We start from the raw sequence: 20081 nt of genomic DNA, 5'->3' as shown, positions 1-20081 counted from the left end.
AAAAATTAATTGAAAATTTTCAAAGATTCAAGTCCACGATAAGAAACTTATTTCCCCCAAGGATCGGGGATGGAGAATAATTTTTATCTCCAACAAAGATCAAGATTAGGGACGGGGATTTGTTTCATAGTTGGTCATGGATGGGGAGTATGGTCCCTGTCCCAAAAAGACTCATAACAATCAACTGGTATTGTAAAAGTGATATCCAATCAACTCAGTTTTAATCAGAATTCATGGAGGGTTTTGATAGATCAAAACCTTTATCGTATCATGTCTTTCCAGTATCATATGTTTCCCCTTATATATATATAAAATGATTATGTACATTTGTAAATATAAATTTGTTTATATTTTCAATCAATTCTACTCTTAACTTGGGCTATAAAGCCTAATAAAAATTGACTATGTAATATACATAAATCCTTTTAAACCCAACCAACTTGCTCAGGCCCCATTAACCCAGCCCAGCCTGAACTTGAGCCCAGTCCAAGTTGTGATGGGTTAAGCTTAGGTTGGGCTTGGGTTGATAAACTTGCACTTAACCTCAGGTTAGGATAGGCTCGCGCCCAAAGTTTACAACTTTAGGGTTAGGCCTGGATTGACCTTCAGCATGATCTAATCCGCCCAAGTTGTACTCCTACTGAAAAGCTGTAAATAATCACCTCAACTCCAATCTAGGGCCCATTTAGGAGGGACTGTGTTGATTGAGATGCATTGATTGAGCCACTTTAGATAAGCTACTTGAAATAGTTTCATCATAAAGTCTATTTTTGCGGCTCACGTATGCCTATTTGCATTTTTTTTACCAAACATGTTTTCATGGCATTCAAGGTTTCTCAGCTCATGTAAAGCTAGAAGCCACTACATGAAAGCCCTCTCAAATGGGTATTTAGGGTCCGTTTGATTTGCAGGAATAGGGGTCTGGAATCGGAATGGACTATTCCGATTCCAACTGTTTGGTTGGGCAGAATCGGAATCCCATTCTCATTCCTGCTGGAATGACATTCCCTCATTTGAGGGAATGGCCATTCCCTGCCCCTCCCTTGGGAATGAAATCTCATTCCTGCTGATTTTAATTCTTATTTTCATTCCTGTCTAAACCAAACAGATTATGAGAATGGATTATTCCAGTTCCAATTCCGATTCCAACTAAGAACCAAACGAATTATTAATAGCTTCTTTAAAATGATTTAGTCAACACAGCTAAATCAAAGCTGAAGCCCTTTCAAAAACGGATATCTAATGGATGTTTGGGATTTAAGATGACTTATGTTAGTGTTGGAAAGTTAAGGGCATATTTAGGAGCAAGGACTGAGTTGAGCATGCAACTAAGCTAGTTCAACTGCATTGACATACTCTAGATAAGCCATCTAAAGAGGCTTAAGAATACAGTCCAAAAAATGATTTGGGCTCTCCAGATTTTTTTCACCAAGCAGAATTTAAAGGCTGTCAGTGTAGGGAATCTATTGTTGAAAGCAATAAACCATTGAGCCTCAGCCCTCCCAAACTAGATAGGATTAGCTGAACACAATAGCTGTTCAGCAGGCTGTAGAGCCAACAATAAAACTCTACACCATTCATTGATTCCACAGCCTGTTACATAGTTAAAGCATTCAGCTAATCCAAATTCCTTTTAATTAGGCATTAAGGCTGCATTTGGCGTTTCTTATTCTAAGGATTTATTTACTTTTCGTAATTAAAATGTCTCTATAAAATACTGAATTTTGTAACTAATAGTCCTTGATATGAGAAATGCCAAATGCAGCCTAAGACAGTAAGACTCAATGATCTCAGCTTTCGGTTGAAGCCTCTCCTAGCCCAAGCATGCCCCCGCCCAACACAACTCACAACCATTCTAACCTGGGCCCAACAATGTTTTATGGGAATTGGGAGCAGTTTGCTTCTCAGGCGGTTTAATTGGCTTCTCTGGTGACATCCGGCAAGTGGGTTTGGAGTTTATAAATAGAAAACCAGATCTGTTGAAAGCAACATGAATCTAAACACACTAAAAGCACGGTATCCAGCTATACACTAAGAATATCTCTTATATTTATCATATGTTAAATACACCGGGAGATGTTTTCAATGTGTAGCTGGATGCAATTCTATGAGCAGCTCGCATGACTTTTGCTTTCAGCATATAATTCACAATAGAGTTTCTTTTACAGACAACTATTATACGAATAATTAAGAAATATTAGCAATCTTATTAATTGAAGAAAGCTCCAATTAAGGTTCAAAATTTTGATACGTATTAAGCCATATTAACTGATACATATCGTATCGGGGCCTTAATGCCCCTATGACATCTCTAAACGAAATTCAGAAAAATAATAATAAAAAAGAAAAAAAAAAAACATCGATAAACATTGTCTATAATATGAAGTTGAATACTGGACTAATACGGATATGTGGTTGAACAGTGAACACATGATCAATCAACTGGATTCCTAAAACGCAATGGAACAAAAAAGGGCAGTGCATTCAGTAAATGAGTCAGATAATTGATGTTTTTAAGAGGGGAAACTTTTTCAACAACAAAATAAAGAAGGTATTATTCATCGCAGTAGGAAAGTAAATTATCATCAACTAATCAACATGGAAGGTTAGAGATGGCAAGCGATTAGCCACTATATTCATTGATATGGGCCATATATGGGAACTCGGATTGAGTCGTCACCCAATACAACCCTCACAATCACTATATTAATTAAGAACTATAAATAAAAATATATAAGTATGAAGATATTCTGAATATACCGTTGCAATTGACTGTGATCCCGCCATATGGCAAATATAAGTGAGCTTACGTGAACTTGAGTGAGTGGTTTTGCTAATCTGAGTAAAGGTTATTTAGGACCGGCCAGAATGGCCACACACACCACCCATGTTTCTTAATCCTCTATTAGTGACGTAAGTTACAGCCCAAAAAATCTTGCCATGTAGACAGGGTATATGATGGGATCATGTGGATCAGAGGATTGGACCTGATTTTCTACTTGGAGATATAGTCATGGTTTTTAAAACTGACTTGATGACCGAATGCTCAGCCGAATGCTGGGTTGAAAGGTCTGATCTTTCAAACCGAATGCTCAGCCCATTTTAACAAAAAAATAAAAAACGATCAAAACTGTTTGAACAATTTGAATGATTAACTGTTTGGTTCAGTGGTCCGCTGACCAAAATCAATAGTTTTGAAAAAAAATCCGATTTTTAGGGAAAACAAAATTGATTCCCAATTTTCTGATTCAACCATCTAGTCTGTTCCCATTTTGAAAACCATGGACATAATTGACTTGGATTGACCATGTGCAGAAACATGCGTATATGGCATTAAACATATATAATGGAATAATAAAACAGGATTCATGTAACTGACCCATACGGTTGTGAATTGTGATAGGGCTTGATTGATAATAATGAATAATGACTGATTTTTAATAGAGATAATTAATACTAATATGATTTTAATGTGGCTTCTTATATGTCTAATAATGTAATTTAAAAATAAATAACCACACGTAGCAGATGGTAATTGGAAACACTGCAATGGCCACAACGTCACAACAAATCCAGACTCTCAGCTAACATCCCTTGTATTTTCATCTCTTTTACATCAAAGGTTTTGTGTTTTTACCCCCTTAGTTGTTATGTGTGTGTATGTGGGTATCTCATCCCCCCAACCCTGGTAAAGGTGAGATTTGATCGTACAAGTAATCAGAGACCTTATATATTAATGGAATCAGTTAACACCTTCTCCCCCTACTTGATAACAACCTATATATTTTCTGTCTTTGTGGCTCAAGATTAATCACTACTAATAAGTAGCTAGCATGGTCTAATGGGGATTGAGTATTGGCAAGCTAACTATTGAATTTGATGCAACAAAGTTAGGTAATGAGCTCAAGTTGCAGGTTTTGGATCCCATAAGGCATCAAAGTCTTCCTCCATCATAGCATACAATAATGATCATGACCACCCTATACTTCATTAGCATCAAGTATTGGGCCTTTTTATTTCAGTCAAGAAACTATATTAAGAGAAAGAGATATATACTTTTAGTTAAGCCACATTTCAATTAGTTAGCTAGGTTGGTCTCTTTATTTTTCTATAAAAGTTTCACACCATTTGAATTTGTGTTTAAGAAAATTCAATTAATAAGGTTAGTCATTATTAATGTGGTTCCAGAGTGAGTATTCGAGAGTTGAGTTGATCACATGTCTAATGAAATTGGTGTCATCAGATTGAATATTACATTTTCCTAGAAGAAATGTATATACAAGGGGATTCCCCACTACCCCCTCATTTGTTTTTTTTTTACCTTTTTCTTAACAATTTACCACGCAGATATCTTAGACAGTGGCTTAATTAAAATTGTTCTTCGTCTTCTCAATTCTCACATCAGCCACCCTTCGGTGGCTTTATAGGCCCAAAATGATGCAGCGAACCACATACTATTTATTTATTCAATGCTTCAGAATGAATATAGAAATCTCAGAAATGACAAATGAGGAAGTTCGAAGTTTTTTTCGAACTTTGTAAAAGATTTGTATAGGGGTGTAAGTCGGGTTGGCCCGAGTTAACGGTTTACATTATTTTGGCTTCGAGCTTCATGTTAGATACATTAAAATTTTGATAAAATCCCAATCTTAATTCGAAAAAATTGCACCCCTAATTTATAATGAAGGTTGGGGTTATTTCTACCATCAGCTTAGCAAATGCTGTGGTTTGGATGGAATCGTTTTAGTCTTTTTGGTATAAGGTGAATAAAGTTTTTTTTTTTTCATTTATTTATTTATTTATTTTATTTTTTATATATTCAATGCCATGCACCATTAATAACTTCCTCTTGATCCCTTTTTCCTCAAAATGTTAGTTGCGGGATTCAATTCTACATCAACGCTGAAACACACCAACAAGCCAGCTTCAGTTAGTTAAGGTGGATAAAGTTTAGGTCAACCATTTTTGCCACCATTTATGAGCAGCGAGATTCCTTTGGCTGTAGCCCACAACCATAATTACTTGTCATCCACTGGAAGTCTTTTTTTTTTCAAACAACTATATACAGTTTTCTCCTAGTCAATAGTGGACTTGTTGACGGATGGATATTAGAGTACCCTAACGAATAAAGTAAAGGGAAAATTGTTTATCAGTTCTCTGTAATTTGGCTTGAGTGATAATTTGGTCCCTGAATTTTAATATGTAATAATTCAGTACCTAAATTTTTGAAATATAATAATTTAGTACTTGTTATTAATGAATCATCAGTTATGTATATCACGTGATCTTATGTGTGATTTAAGATTTTTAAAAATATTAAAATTATCCTTGAAAATAAAATACACTGTTCATCATCTTCTTCCTCAAAAAAATGAAACAGAGCCCCAATTCTTTATCACCAAGAGAGAGATCTGGTTGAAAAACTAAATTGAGAGAAAGCTTTGGGGCATCAGTCCTGAAAGCCCAGTCTTGTACCAAATTGTCACTCAAGTCAAGATTCTTGAAAGCCCAAAAAGCAAAAACCTTTCTAGCTAGTTCCCTCACCCTGATTGTCGATGGACAATAGCTTCAATGTGTGTGCCGAGAAGCAACTGTATAACAAAACCATTTTTATGCAACATTTGTTGCTGCCCCAAATATGTAAGAAGCAACTGTGTTTAATTTCTTCACAGCTCCAAAGCTCTGCTCTGCAACGTATCTCCCTCTGTATCTGTGTGTCACTATCATTATCTCCCCTCAATTATTCTATTCTGTTCTAAAATGCAAAACTGTGGCTGTCAATTGGATTGGATTTGGTCCAATCTGGTCTAATCCAACATTGATCCATTTACAAATAGACTGAACTAAATTCGATCTAAACCCCATACAAATCGGATCCAGCCCAGCCCAATTGAAATGCAAATGAACCGGATTGGACACAATTCGGTCCAAATTAAATGTTTTCCCTACTCAAAATCCATAAGAGTCCGCAACGGTCACTATGAAATAACAGCAACAATCAACGGACGGCAGCCTCTCAACACGTACATGTCATCTTTTCATTGGTTGAGAGTTTTGGTAAAGCAACATTCCTTCCAAACTACGTACAGACCCTGGAAGGCTGGAAACTTCGCCCCCTCCCCCGATAATATCCCACCGTCCATCCCTACAAACTTGGAGAAATCTCAGTCGTAGCCTGTGGCATCGCTTGTCCCTTGCTAGTCACCACGTAGCATGCTGAGAGCCGATGTTTTCTATATAAAGCAAAGCCCTTAGACCTCTAGCTCTAGCTCCCCACCCTCAAAAATTACTCCCAATCTCACAAACAAAGCAACCACCTTCTCTCTCTCTTTCTCTCTCTCTGGTTTATTGGGTTTTCACAGAAATGGCGATGATAATCGCACATCAAATCGGTGCCCTGTCTGTGACGCCTGTAGCCTCATCAAAAACCATGAAAGAGTCAGGTGATCAGCCTGTTGCAGTAGTGAGTGTATCAACTCTTTGGAAGACACCCTCACGGCCTACGAACCTATGGCCTAGAACTCAGAAACAAGGGGCGGTGGTCGTAAGAGAGATGGAGGCCAACCTGTTGGTGGCGTGTCAGGCACTTGTGGCGGAGACGGTGATAGTGGAGTGCAGAGATGGAGAAGTGGGAGGTGCGTAGGTTAAGGGCGAGAGGAAGATCCTGGAGAAAGGGAGATACCATTGGAGTTCGTTCGAAGCTTCAAACGAAATACCATTGGCGAAACTTTGAGATGGAACAATGGAGACGCCGAACTAGCCTTAGAAAGTTTCCACACTTCAAGCCTTCAACGTTCAAACTTCAAACAAAAATGAATGGACCAGCGGGCTCGTCCAAACTTTTGGCCTTGTCCACTTCCAGTCCGTTCTATGAATGGACAATTCATGTTCAGACTGATCCGAGTTCATATCAATTTTAGGATCGTCTAAATCCATCCATAAACACTTTCAATCGGATGGAGTCCAACCCGAAACCGGTCCATTGACACCCGACAGTTAGCGGGGATTAGACCTATTCATGAGCCGGACCTGGCTTTCACTCTGCATTAATAGATTTTTCTAAGGCCCGAGCCTGACCCTCATAAAAAGCCCGAAGCCGAACCTGGGCCTGAGCCCGAAGTCTAGCTCATGCTGCTGCTATTGCTGAAGTGACTGAATAGGGAGAGAGAGAGAGAGAAATTATAAAGAAAAATAAAAAGTGTATATATTAAATTATTAATATATATATATATATTAATAAATATTATATATTTTATATTATATAAAATATATATTTTATAAAATATATAATGCTGAGTTGGGCCGAGCCAAGCTTTTTTAATAAATCCCAAGCCCAGCCCAAAATACAGTCGGACTTACTATTTTGGGCCCGCGGTCAAGCCCACGGATCTAATTACATATCCAAACCCGACCGGGTGCGGGCCAGGCCATCAGGTCTAGTGGGGATCCATTTCATTTTATGTATCTAAGTACGACTTTATAAATATAATTGCATGCTATTAATTTAAGTGGATGATCAAGAGATGAGAGAGGGCGGGGCAATAAATTGAGGCCAGGGGTATTGGTGTTGGTGTGTAGCTGACAGGTCCAATTTTCTCTGCTGTATTTGTAGAAGATTCAATATACACTAACAGTATTTAGGTGGCTGGAAGAGAGATGTATAACATTAACAGTCTTTAAAAAGATACACACAAAATGTCAATCGGTAAGTCTGTTTTATCATGTTTTTATTCAATCTGATTTTCGGTTAATACTAAAGCAACGAGATATCTGAGATTTCCTCTTCTGATTTAGTTTTAGCTGCTGAAGGAGCATCCTTTTCATCACTTACAACTGGGGGAAATTGAAAACTGGTTAAAGAAGCCTTGAGCTCACATCTGAAATTTGAATTTTCTGCATAACTAGCTTTATTTTTTGTCTATAGGTTAGTTTTAATTTTAGCTGAATGATTGATAAAAAAAATTAAATAATACTTAAAGGTTATTTGTGTCTTTTCACATACCACTTAACAACTAATTAACAGCAGGTACCGAATGCTTATATTTTAAAAATTTAGATACTGAATTATTATATTTTAAAGTTGGAAGACCAAATTGTTACTCAAACCAAAGTATCAGGAAATACAACTTTCTTCAAGGTTACATTTTTCATTGCCAACCATGTAGGTGGAATCCATGCCACATGACAAACATTTTTTATATATTCAATCCAATCTAGAAGACTAGAACCAATGGTTGGTCGACCTGTTTAAGTAGATTTAACTAAATATAATTATAAAAAAATTGTTATAACTTATTTATTTATTTTTTTGGTCAAACACGGAGATGGGTCATAGGTCATAGGGCATGGGAATGGACCAAGTGGGGGAGGGTGAAGGACTGATCGACCAACTGGGCAACCTAAGCTGAGTTCACCATGCACAACAATACGATCAGTAGGTCTCCTCGATCCATTCCCCAATTACTGAAATATATGACGGAGGGCCCCTTTTGAGTTGGCAAATTAGTTCACATTAACAGTTATTAAATACCACCACCTAAGTTAGATAGATAGCCATGAAGGAGGGCCCTGGAGAAGAGCACAGAGAAAAATGACCTCGCAAATGAATTTTGATGGACGGGTGACAAGTAACAAGCGATTCGGGATCTGCTACTCACAAATTGTACCTACATTCATACCCACAGAATACCATCACCATGTATTAAGAACATCTCCAATGAGATATTTAATTCACAGTTGTCATATCTCGTGGCTAGCAGATCCGAGTTGGTAACAAACAATGAAAAAATAATAGCTAGTTATTTAAATGCTTCTAGGTTCAAACCTTGAACTGGAGTCATTTAAAAGGACCATATGGACAGTTGTGAGTTATATTCAAAGAAATGAGTTTGTGTTGTGCCTGTGGGAGTGAGTGGGTTCATTACTTCATCGTATCACATGGTTAGCTCTCCTACCCCAACCATACACCATTAAAAGAATAATAAGACGCAGCGAGACAGAGACTTGCTATTAAATCCAAATCAAAAGCGACCCATTTCGATATCTCCAACCGACTGCAATTAATTGGGAGGATGGGTTTTGCTGGGGTTCTGTGACCATTATTATTTCCCCTCTTTCTTTTATTAGCTACTTCTCTCGGTTTCTCGAAGTGGGTATCTCTCATTTCATCTATTTTCTTCTTCCAACATGAGGGTGACCGTTATTTCTCGAAATGGCCGAGAAATTATCAAGGGCGGGCTTGAGCTCAACGCTTCGGTATGATTTTCCCCACTTTTTGTTTGATCTGTTCTCCGTTGTTCAAAATATATGTGGGGTTTAGTTTTTACTCAGTTAATTTGTGTTTCCTTTGTTCCGTTCGTCTTTTTATTTGTGGATCTCTACAAATTTAGTCATTAAAGGTTAGCTTCGTTTTTTTTTTTTTTTCTAAAAGTTCCGACCTTTCTTTCTTTTCTTCTCCCTTTTCCTGTTAATTTTCCGGATTTTCTGATTTCGTATTATAAGTCGGCTTTCCTGATCTTGTTTCACTGGCCTGGAAGTCTTAGTTGTTTATCTCCCTCGGTTTTGTCAAGTTTGAAGTTTATGTTTCTTTTCGTGATGCTTTGCAGTCTACGGTGAGCGATCTGCAAGAAGCATTTCACCGTCGAAGTAAGTAATTTACTTTTCATGGTTGCTTAATTGTTGTTTTATTTTTTTCTTCTTTCTTTCTTTAATGGAAAGGCAATTCTGGAGAGATATCATCTTTTCATGTTTAACTTTCTAACTATCGAGCTATAACTCATTTCCCGGTCTGTATTTTGTCAATCAAAAGATAGGATGCTCTATTGTTATATCTTACTCACAAAACAACGGAAAGGAACAGTTTTAATGTTCTGTGACTCAAATTGAAAAATTGTAATCAAAGGATTATTGGGGAAATTTTGTTTAGCTTTGTGCTAGGAATTCTAGCTTCTCAGTAAGCTCCTAGAAAACCTATTTTCCATCTTTCCTTTTCCTTCATCACTAATCGGCCGTTTGGTAACAGCTGAAGTGGCTGAACTGAATGACTTCTTGTTTTGTCTTTTAATGAATATAAGTTGAGCTTCTTAATGGATGAAGCTAAAGTTGGGTTGATTACTATACCCTTGAAATATTTTATATTTTATTATTTCACCATTTTCTCACTAAAATACAAAGCAATAAGCCATTCAGTTCAGCCAACTAAGCTGTTCAAACGGCACCATGCTTTTTCTTTCTACCAAAAAAAAAAAAAAAATCTTTGGCTTAGGACATTGGGAGCTTGGTTTTCCTTTTAGCTGTGTTACAAGTTTGGTTGTTTGGTTTTTTATCTTTTGTTGTTCACAAATGCTTGCATGCGTATGAGTAATCTAAACAACCTCTTGGAGCATGGTGCTTCATTGATCAAGAGGTATTGACATAAGTACATGAAGCAAAAGAGGATAGGTCCAGATCTATACAAATTCTGCAAGTAATGCAAGATTGTGATTCAACAAAAATCTTCTAGACTTGCCAAAAAGCCAATAGAAATGTAACAAAATGTCTGGTATCCTAGTTCACATTGGACCCATGATCTCATTTCTCTAGGACAGAAAGTTTGTTACATAAAAAGAAAGTAACAAATTCGTAATCTGATCAATGGAAAAAGGAAACGAACTGGAACTTCAGAAAAATGAAACTAGAGAAGTACCCTAAACCTTTTGTGGTGTAATCTATCAATTTGGTACTTTACCAGAGAATTTGGCTCAACTGCTCAATGTAATTTCAAAGTCTCAACTCAACAAGGCCTTATCTGAACTATATGACCTCTGCTACTTGAATCCTCTTTTGACTATTCTACTGTATGAGGATATAGTAGCTAAGCGTCTCCTCCAACACATCAGGTTTGTCTCTACATCTTTGCACAGCACTCTCCCTAAGCAATTACTTTGCATTATATGCACTTATTTATATCAAGGGAGGGAAGTTTGGTTTGGTTGTGCAGGGCTAGTGTTCAAGTTGTGCAAAGCTTTTGGCCTGCAATCAAGGTTCAAAGTATCGACACAGCCCTGCAATCAAGGTTGTGCAGGGCTAGTGTTCAAGTTGTGCAAAGCTTTCGGCCTGTATCGGTGATTTTTTTTATGTTTTATTTTTTATTTTTTCAAAACCAGTTCAGAGGGGTCAGTTTAAGTCCCAGCTACCCTCTGAACCATGGTCTGACCCAATACAACCCTTGTAGGAGCATATCGGGAAGCCATTGGCACGATATGTATCGGTCGATACGGTTCGATACGTGTCGATACTTTGAACCTTGCCTGCAATTAAATTGACATGAAAATATAAATAAACGGATTGAGGTATTGCAATGTAGAGATAGAAACACTCCTCCAAATTCTTTTGTCTTATTCTAAATCCCAATTCCCAAACTCAAAATCCAAATCCAAAGTTCTAGATGGCCAGCTGAAATAAGATTGCATCTGGATAAAATTTAGCTAGTTAGGCATGGTGTTAGGGAATAAAAGGTATTTGAGCTCTCATAATTTCTTCTTTGAGAAGCCTTTTTCTGTTCCTTGTTGGGGACTTGCTATATTTAGCGAGTAAGATTATGCTTTTTTCTTCTCCACAAAAATAAGCCCCCACGGCCCCACTGTGGGTTCTAATTATTTCTTCCAGTGAAACATTAAAGATGATCAAACAGTGTGATTAGGAAAATGATGGATTCATAACCTAGTTGAACAGGGGCATTAAATGAATATTTAGATCGTATTCCTGTTTAATTTTTAATTGGTGACTTCACAACACTTCAGTATGCAATGCACTTTGCTTGATTCGTTTTTTATGTAGTATTTGCTTTCTTGGATTTTTCTTGTATTCTTTAAATTGAAGCTAGGGGATACAAATGCCCCCATTTTCTTTCTTTATATGTCATTTCCTTCCTTTTGAAGGAAAAATGCTTTTTTTTTTTAATAAAAGGAAAAATGATGTGAAGAGAATAAACAATACAAATGGTAGGAAAAAATAGAAATATAAAAGGGGAACCATATGAAAGAGGGAAAATACATTGGAGAATCTAAGAATTTTACTTTGGAGAAGCCTTCAAGAGATCTATGTTTTTGGTCTTTTCTTGGAGACAAAAGCCTTAGCCTAAGCGATTCTTGTTGCCCGATTTGTTAAGGATTTGCACCTAATGTGGTGGTTTCTTCGTGTTGAAGTTATCCACTAATGAAAGAAAAGGAAAAGAGAAGGGAGAATAATGTGCCTTTAAATCATGTTTTAAAGTGTACACATATTTCCTAGTATTTCCATGGCATTTCCATTTCCATTGGGTACTGATGGTGTACGATCTCGAAGCTCCTAGCTAGAGAATTGCCTGGACATACTCGCGTGGCGAGCTGGATCAATCTGCAAAACAATGCTCAGAGGGACTGGGGTGGAAGATCCGGTTAGGTCGCTCCGATGCTTAAGTCAGTATTTTGTGTGTTTGCAAGCTAAGTATGAATGCTAGAGAGGTTGGGTGCAAGTAATAGCGCGTACCTTGTCGTGTCATTGGGGTTGGTGCCTTTATATAGGCTTTGTTTGGCGTGGGCTTCACGCACTGCATCTGAGATTTCAGGGAGGTCACCTAACCGGTCCGAGATCCCCGGAGGCAACCGCCACTCACGTTGGCCATCCTTCGGAACACTCGGTACGTGGGCCAACTTCTGAGAAACTTGGGAGTGTCGGGATATGCATACCAAATTTGTCAGCGAGCACAACTTGCAGGTCGCCTCCTGGACCTCAGTCAGGTCGGCAAGCCCTCAAGGGAGGTCGCTCCTCGCGTTAAGGTCACATCGGCTAGTGACGAGGTGCTACAGGTCGGCCTTAGACGAGGTGCTCCTAGCCAGCCCAAGTTGTGGTTGAAGTCGCTAGGTTGGCGGTAAAGGCAAGTTGCCACGTCGGGGCGAAGACGAACTACGATCTGGGACTCCAAATCATCACCTAGGTGGCATTTGGGTGTCGTCCAGCTGTTTCGAGATGCCATGTGTCACAATGTCATTGGAGGGCCAAATCCGCCCTCATTAGGTATACTCTAATCAACAATAACATATTTCCTAATGAGAACTACCATCTACATGAGATAGTATGATAACATGATGAGTTGGTAACAATTGTGTAGATATCGTGAAATAGCAACTTTATTGTCCTTGTAATGGAAATGATGACCACTTTGAGCTGATTCGAAATTCTCATGGATGTGACGATCTTAGTTTTTGTTTGTGTTACTGATTATTTGGTTGATATATTAGAATCATTTCTGCTTTCTGTGAGTTAAATTTTGCTTGAACTTGTTCTATTATGTAGTTCAAACTCTTGAAACCTACAAGATAACTTCATAGCGTTATTTTTTCTATTGATCTTAGTTTCTTCATTTTGTTTGGTGGTTTGGAATAAGTAACAACCTAAAAGGGTGTGTCTATGTTTCCTTTATCATTTCATATTAATATATTGTATATATCCGCATAATTCACAATGTTTTTACCATGTCCAGAACTTTTACAATATTTCCATATGACATTTCTGAGTGTTGGTGTAAATATCAGTCTCACTATTAGATCAGACCATTAGTATGGATTTCTTTTCACTTTTCATGAGAACTTCATATGGAGCTAAAAATACTCTTATCTCTCATATTGCATTATGATATCAGCAAGAAACTTTTCCCAATCACACAAATAGGCACATGCTTCTGATTGTTTAATTTTTTATCATTTCAGTTTGTTTCAATTATTTGTTGGCATGACAAGCTTTAGCATTGTTCCTTTCAATAAATAAAATATAAAAAAGAAGTTAAGAAGGGTTTTAACAGATCCCCTCTTCTTATCTAGTGACAGGAACTTAGCATATAGATGTAAACATAATTATGCATCTAGGTCATTTGGCTTGAGAAAGGATGAATCTAGATGCATATTGGACAACTTAGAAAATTTGATAAAACAAAGCTAGAGGCTCTAAGCTTCTTGCACTGTGGGGCATGGGTATTGTACTCGTTCAATTGAATCAAATTTAAGCTAGTTATTTGGTTTTTGGTTTTTAGATAGGCCATTGCGCTCGGTGCAATGGTAAAATACTGATGAGTGGACAAGCATGAGAATGCGGGTTCAAGTCTGAGAGTGGCCACCTTGTGCAAACAAGTGCCAAAGGTTAGGTCTGTATCCAGTCCATCCCTCCCAAGGCCTTGAACATCTGGGACCAACATTGGGTAGGCCATATTGGTTTTTGGATCTTATTCTCTTACACTGAAATAGTCATCTGTTACTTAATATAATCTTGTGCACTTTCTTTCTCTTATATTATGAACTTAATTTTTTCATATTATTTAGATATTGATACTTGGTAATGTCCTACATTCAACAGCCAGAAAATACTATCCTTCAAGACAGCGTCTCACTCTTCCCATCCAACCTGGATCAAAAGAGAAACCTGTTGTCCTCTACCCCAAGAAAAATGTCCGAGACTATTGTGATGGAAACAGTGAAGAAATTACTGTGGTGTTCAAGGACCTTGGTCCACAGGTTTCGTATAGGACCCTTTTCTTTTGGGAATACTTGGGGCCTTTGCTTATCTACCCCATGTTCTACTATTTTCCTGTGTACCAGTACTTCGGCTACAAAGGAGAACGTGTCATCCACCCAGTCCAGACCTATGCTATGTACTATTGGTGCTTTCACTACTTCAAACGTATAATGGAAACATTCTTTGTCCATAGGTTTAGCCATGCAACTTCACCTCTCGCCAATGTGTTCCGAAACTGTGCTTACTATTGGACGTTTGGGTTGTACATTGCTTACCATGTGAACCACCCTCTCTACACCCCAGTGAGTGACTTCCAGATGAAGGTTGGATTTGGGTTTGGGCTGATATGCCAACTGTCAAACTTCTATTGCCATATCTTGTTGAAGAACCTGCGGAGCCTTTCTGGAAGTGGAGGGTACCAAATACCACGGGGATTTTTGTTCAATATAGTGACTTGTGCTAATTACACCACTGAGATATACCAGTGGCTGGGATTCAATATTGCAACACAAACAGTTGCTGGCTACATATTCCTTGTGGTGGCTGCCCTCATCATGAGTAATTGGGCCCTTGCAAAGCACCGCAGATTGAAGAAGGTAACTATTTTTTACATGCTACTGTATTTTCATTTAGAAAATTTTGGTGAATATGATAAATAGTGGGATTTACTAATTTGTCTTGTAATATCTTGCTCATGCGCTATTTGGATAAGGGCTTTGTTGATGGTTTATAAGCTTCCTAAGATCATACAGCAGCAATACTGATGGGCTACCCCCCCCCCCCCCCCTCGGTTGTGTAGCCCCAATGAAACCCCCCCAAAAAAAAACAGCCATGTAGCAAAAAGTCAATCTGATTGACTGTCAAATCTAAATACTGATGTGGTTTGATTATTGAAATAAACTCTACCAGCTAATCAGGTTGAGTTTTGATTAATACATCCTTTGCTTGGTTCCTGTCTGCTGAATATACATAGTTTAAGCGGTGCCATTTATAAATTCCCTTATCTGTGGTCTAAATGGAAATGCTAGAAGTCTAGAACTTCTTTGTTATCCGCACTGTTTTATGGCTTGGTATTTCTTGCAGTTATTTGATGGGAAGGAAGGAAGGCCAAAGTATCCACGGCGATGGGTGATACTACCTCCTTTCCTGTGAGTATGGGGAAGCTACTGTAAGATGGTCTTTGCTAGAAGATTCCAAACTCAACAGCATTATGTTGCAACTGTTGAAGACCCTAAAAGGAGATCAATCTATCACATTTCTTTCAGCTGAATTAGATTCTCTCTTAGTCTCTGCTCTTTGGGCTGTATATTGAATATTTCAAATTAGAAAATGTGGTTCATTGGTTTCGTTCTTGTTTTACAGTTTGTTTTTTGGGAAACTGAAACTGAAGTTTAGTGGATTGCCTTTTTGACATCCTTTGATGCATTATGATGAAGATGAGCACTAATTTTCAACTCTTCTTTCCTATGTTGAAGACTTGATCAATTACCTTAGTTTAAATGAGTTGGAAGCTAGGCCAAGTGGTGATAGTTACCAAAACTCGAGTTATATCAATTTAGGTCAATTTTTGGTTTGGTCAGTTGGTTCAAAAGATTTAAATTTAAATTAAAAAATACAGTGGTATTATTAAAAATAAATTTAAAACTTAAATTTATGATATAAAATATTTTAATTAAAAAATATGGGAATTTTCCTACTTCCTGTATTAAAAAGATTATATTAAAAATATAAAATATTAATATATACATACATACATATACCTGGTTAGGTTGGGAAATTTTTAAGTAAAGCCGACCAAAAATACTATAAAACTGACTAACTCGAGTTGAGTTGGTTGCTTTCATTAGTTTGATGAACAATTCTGGCTGAAAGTAATTATTATTATTATTTTTGTATTGTAAAAAAATATTAAAAGTAGTATATAAAATATAAATAAGTATTAATTATTTAACAAGTTAAAAATATAAAATGATTGTATACTCTTATGTATTTCAATTGTTTAGCTTTTGCTTAACAAATATCATGCATTGCACGGGTCTCCGCTAGTTAACTCTAGAAAACTAAATGAAACAAGGGCATATAAAAAGCTAATGGATTTTAAGGAAAATCTATAATACCTGAAAGATATGATTACAGAAGATCAAACAAAGAAAAACCTTGGTCATTGGGGCCAACATCCTGGGCTGTTGAGAATGTGTTTGGACATGACAAGTTACCATGGGTGGGGGCAAAAGAGTAATTGCCCTCAATATTCAGTCTGACCAAAAAGACAAGGAAGGAACCATTACAAAGAATTTAATATGACCTTTGTCATGCCGAAAAAGATATCAGCTTCAGTCAGTGCAACGTCTGTTCCAACAGCTTTTACAGCCTTGTGTCGGGAATATCTACATACTAATGAGCTTTTATTTCATAGTGAGATATTCCTTATACAAGGCTGCAAGAGAGTGTTCGAATAGTGTTAGCATGGACTTGCATTGACTGAAGCCGAATTTGCCCAAAAATAGGAATGGCAACGGGATAGATTTGGGGCAGTGACCATACTCTTATCCCTGTTAGAGACAAAAATAACCCTCCATCCCTAATTCTGGATGACCTAAATCCCTGAAATTTTTAAATTAAAAGATTTCTATAAAACGGATTTACTTAGAATAAGAGAAATTTTTAAAAATATAAAAATGTTTTAAATATATTTTGATATATATATATAATATAAATAATATAACTTATACAATAAATAATTGTATCCGATGCATGTGTCAGTATGTGTTAAAGATTTGCCAAACAAGCCCCAAAGTCTTGGAGCCATCCCAAAAAAAAAAATCTACTGGTCATCTGGTGAGTGGTGAGGAGAAAGCACCTTGTCCAATAGTCCAAGGCATCTCCATTCTCCAGTGTCATGAAACAAGATTGTATCATACGGGCACTTTGACAATGTGCATCAAAAGTCAGAACCAAAGGTTTACCGGGGCAAGTTGTCATTAAAATTAACGAAGAACCGAGCTTACTGAACCATGAAATGGTGTGAACTTTCTAATTCGATATTTCGATGGTTACTGTAATAAAATAAATAGATGTATTTATTTGTAATAGTCAGTAATTACTGTTATTATAAATAACAGTAATTATTTATAATTGGTAATGTCAGTAGTTAAAGGAAAATACTGTCCTTACTACAGACCTGGGTTGCTCCCACGTGGAATTTATTCGCTCATTTTTTGTACACAGAGAACACCCATTTCCTATTTCATTTCTATCAAACCAAACAGAGCCTTGGGGTTTAGCCTTCAAAATATGGCTAAAAAAAATCTAAAAGCTGCGTTGTTTGCAGTCTAATATAAACTATACACCTTGTTCAGTTTTACTTTTGTTTGCAACTATGATTTGCACTCTTATTTAATATAAAATTTATATATTTTTTGTCACATTTGCATTCATCGTTAGTGTAAAATGTTGCATCTCAAAATCTGATAGCAAAACTAATACCACTTTTGTCTACCTCAATTCTTTCTCATATAAACTGCCCATCACATCATCTTGCTTTTTACCTCACTCCCAAACACAAATAACCCTCTTCCTCTCTCCATTCTCTTTGCATATAAGGTGAGGATAGATCATTTTACTTATTGTTTTTTTTACTTTTCACAAACAAGAAGATCAATATATTAGCAAAGAATGCATTACCATGCAATTACACCCATTTTATTTGCACTCCCATGCATTTGCACCACAACAAATTTTAACCAAATGCAATTAAAAGCAGAATACAATGTGTTCCAATGTTGCTAGGTTAATTTGTAGAAAATGATTATTAGGTTTCAAAAGTAAGCAAGGTGGGGGGTATACTATATATAAAAGTGTGGATGCAATGCGAAATTTTTTTGGACTAAAATTACCCTTTATTTCTTTGTTTGACAAAGGGTATGAAGGTTATTTTATTACAACTTTTGTTGTTACTAAAATGCCTATATTTGTGTATTTGTTTTTTTGGATTTTGAGATGGGAGAAAGTTGGTCAATGGACCAATAAACCCATGTTCTTTTTTTAGATTTATGTGGAGACCAATGAAAGATTATTTTCTTGGGGACTCGTAGATGGGGTGGGGGGAGTTGCCAACACTTGAATGGGACAAAAAATGCCCCTTTTAATAATGAATTTTTATGGCTAAAGTGACCATTACCTTATTTACATTGGAAATAAAAGAACATGGGTAAATGTACTTACCTAGATAAATGTTTCCCGGGTAAGTAACTTACCGAAAAGCAAATAGGGCCTTAGTTTATTTCTAATTGTAAGTGTTGAAAATGCAAATTCAATTATTACTTTTCACCCCATTTAATCACATATCATTATTAAACCTCATTTTCTCTTATTAAATCCTATATTTGAGTTATTTTTTACTAATAAATGCTACTAATTAGATCTATATCAATATTTTTAATAATATAAACCCATATGTTTTACAAATGACTAAAAAACAAAATCATTCTTTATCCAAGTGGTGACTAAGCAATTCAACCATGTGAATCAAATTGATCAATTTATGAAGTCATAGTTAGGTAATAAAAATTTAAAATAGAAATAAGTATATAAAATTATAAAAATATAAAAAAAGTAGACACGTCTATGATATTTTTATTAACCAAAATTAAAAAATAAGTGTAATAAACAAGATATATTTTTATTGACAATGGAATATAAAATTTAATAATGAATAGTTCAACTTTTGAGTTAAATGTGTTAACCTTTGATGTCATAAATAAATAATAAAAATTAATAAATATAAAACTATAAAAAATAAAAAATGCATTATTTTTGCAGAAAAAAAAAACATTTGGGCATATGTATAATATTATATATTTATCATATTAAATAAAAAGTAAGTGTGATATATCAACATTATTTTTTATACGCAAAAAAACAATAAAAATTATAACAAAAATTGAACACATCTATAATTCTATATTTACACTACTATTGAAAATATAAATAAGGTTGTGAAACTTTATTTTGACTAAAATAATCATTTTTGAAATTTAGTCCCTCTACTTAAGTTTTACATTTTTTTGATAAATGAACAAAAGAAAAAAAATACACCAAAAAGATAAACATTACAAAAAAAAATAAATCTAGCCAAGCAGGTAGACTTGTTAATAATACTTGAAACTCTACAACTTTGTTATAATTATTACATATTTGGATGAAATATTTATATAATCAAATTTAGATTTTACAATATGCATCCACTTAAAAATAGAAAATAAAAAATACATAAAATCTATAAAAAAATTGATATATTATTATCATTATTTAAATTTGTGACGTGTACAATTACTACTCTATAAAATGATTGATCATAATTTCCAATGAGGATAAGAAAGCCGGCCCGGCAACGGCAAGAAAGTGAGAAACAGAGAGACAGGATATGGAAAGGGCACATGGCAATAAACCACGCAAGGTATTATGATTTCACGATTTCACGAGGCCAAAGTGTGAAAACTGGAGATCTCGGAAAGGGTTTCGCGCCACGTGTGGCATGCATCTCTTTTGCGTTT

General features: G+C 36.1%; 1 protein-coding gene across 1 annotated transcript; it reads left to right on the top strand.

The window, feature by feature from the left end:
- Nucleotides 1-8837: 8837 nt before the first annotated feature.
- Nucleotides 8838-15939, top strand: CER10 (3-oxo-5-alpha-steroid 4-dehydrogenase family protein). The gene is made up of 4 exons (XM_010254888.3): nt 8838-9255; nt 9606-9645; nt 14368-15122; nt 15610-15939. The coding sequence occupies exons 1-4, from the start codon at nt 9187-9189 to the stop codon at nt 15676-15678; spliced, it is 933 nt and encodes a 310-aa protein (XP_010253190.1). The 5' UTR covers nt 8838-9186; the 3' UTR covers nt 15679-15939.
- Nucleotides 15940-20081: the final 4142 nt, after the last annotated feature.

Source organism: Nelumbo nucifera, chromosome 2, assembly GCF_055504915.1.
Source record: "Nelumbo nucifera cultivar China Antique chromosome 2, China Antique-T2T, whole genome shotgun sequence".
Classification (NCBI taxonomy): domain Eukaryota; kingdom Viridiplantae; phylum Streptophyta; class Magnoliopsida; order Proteales; family Nelumbonaceae; genus Nelumbo; species Nelumbo nucifera.
This window is presented reverse-complemented; position numbering and strand designations above follow the sequence as displayed.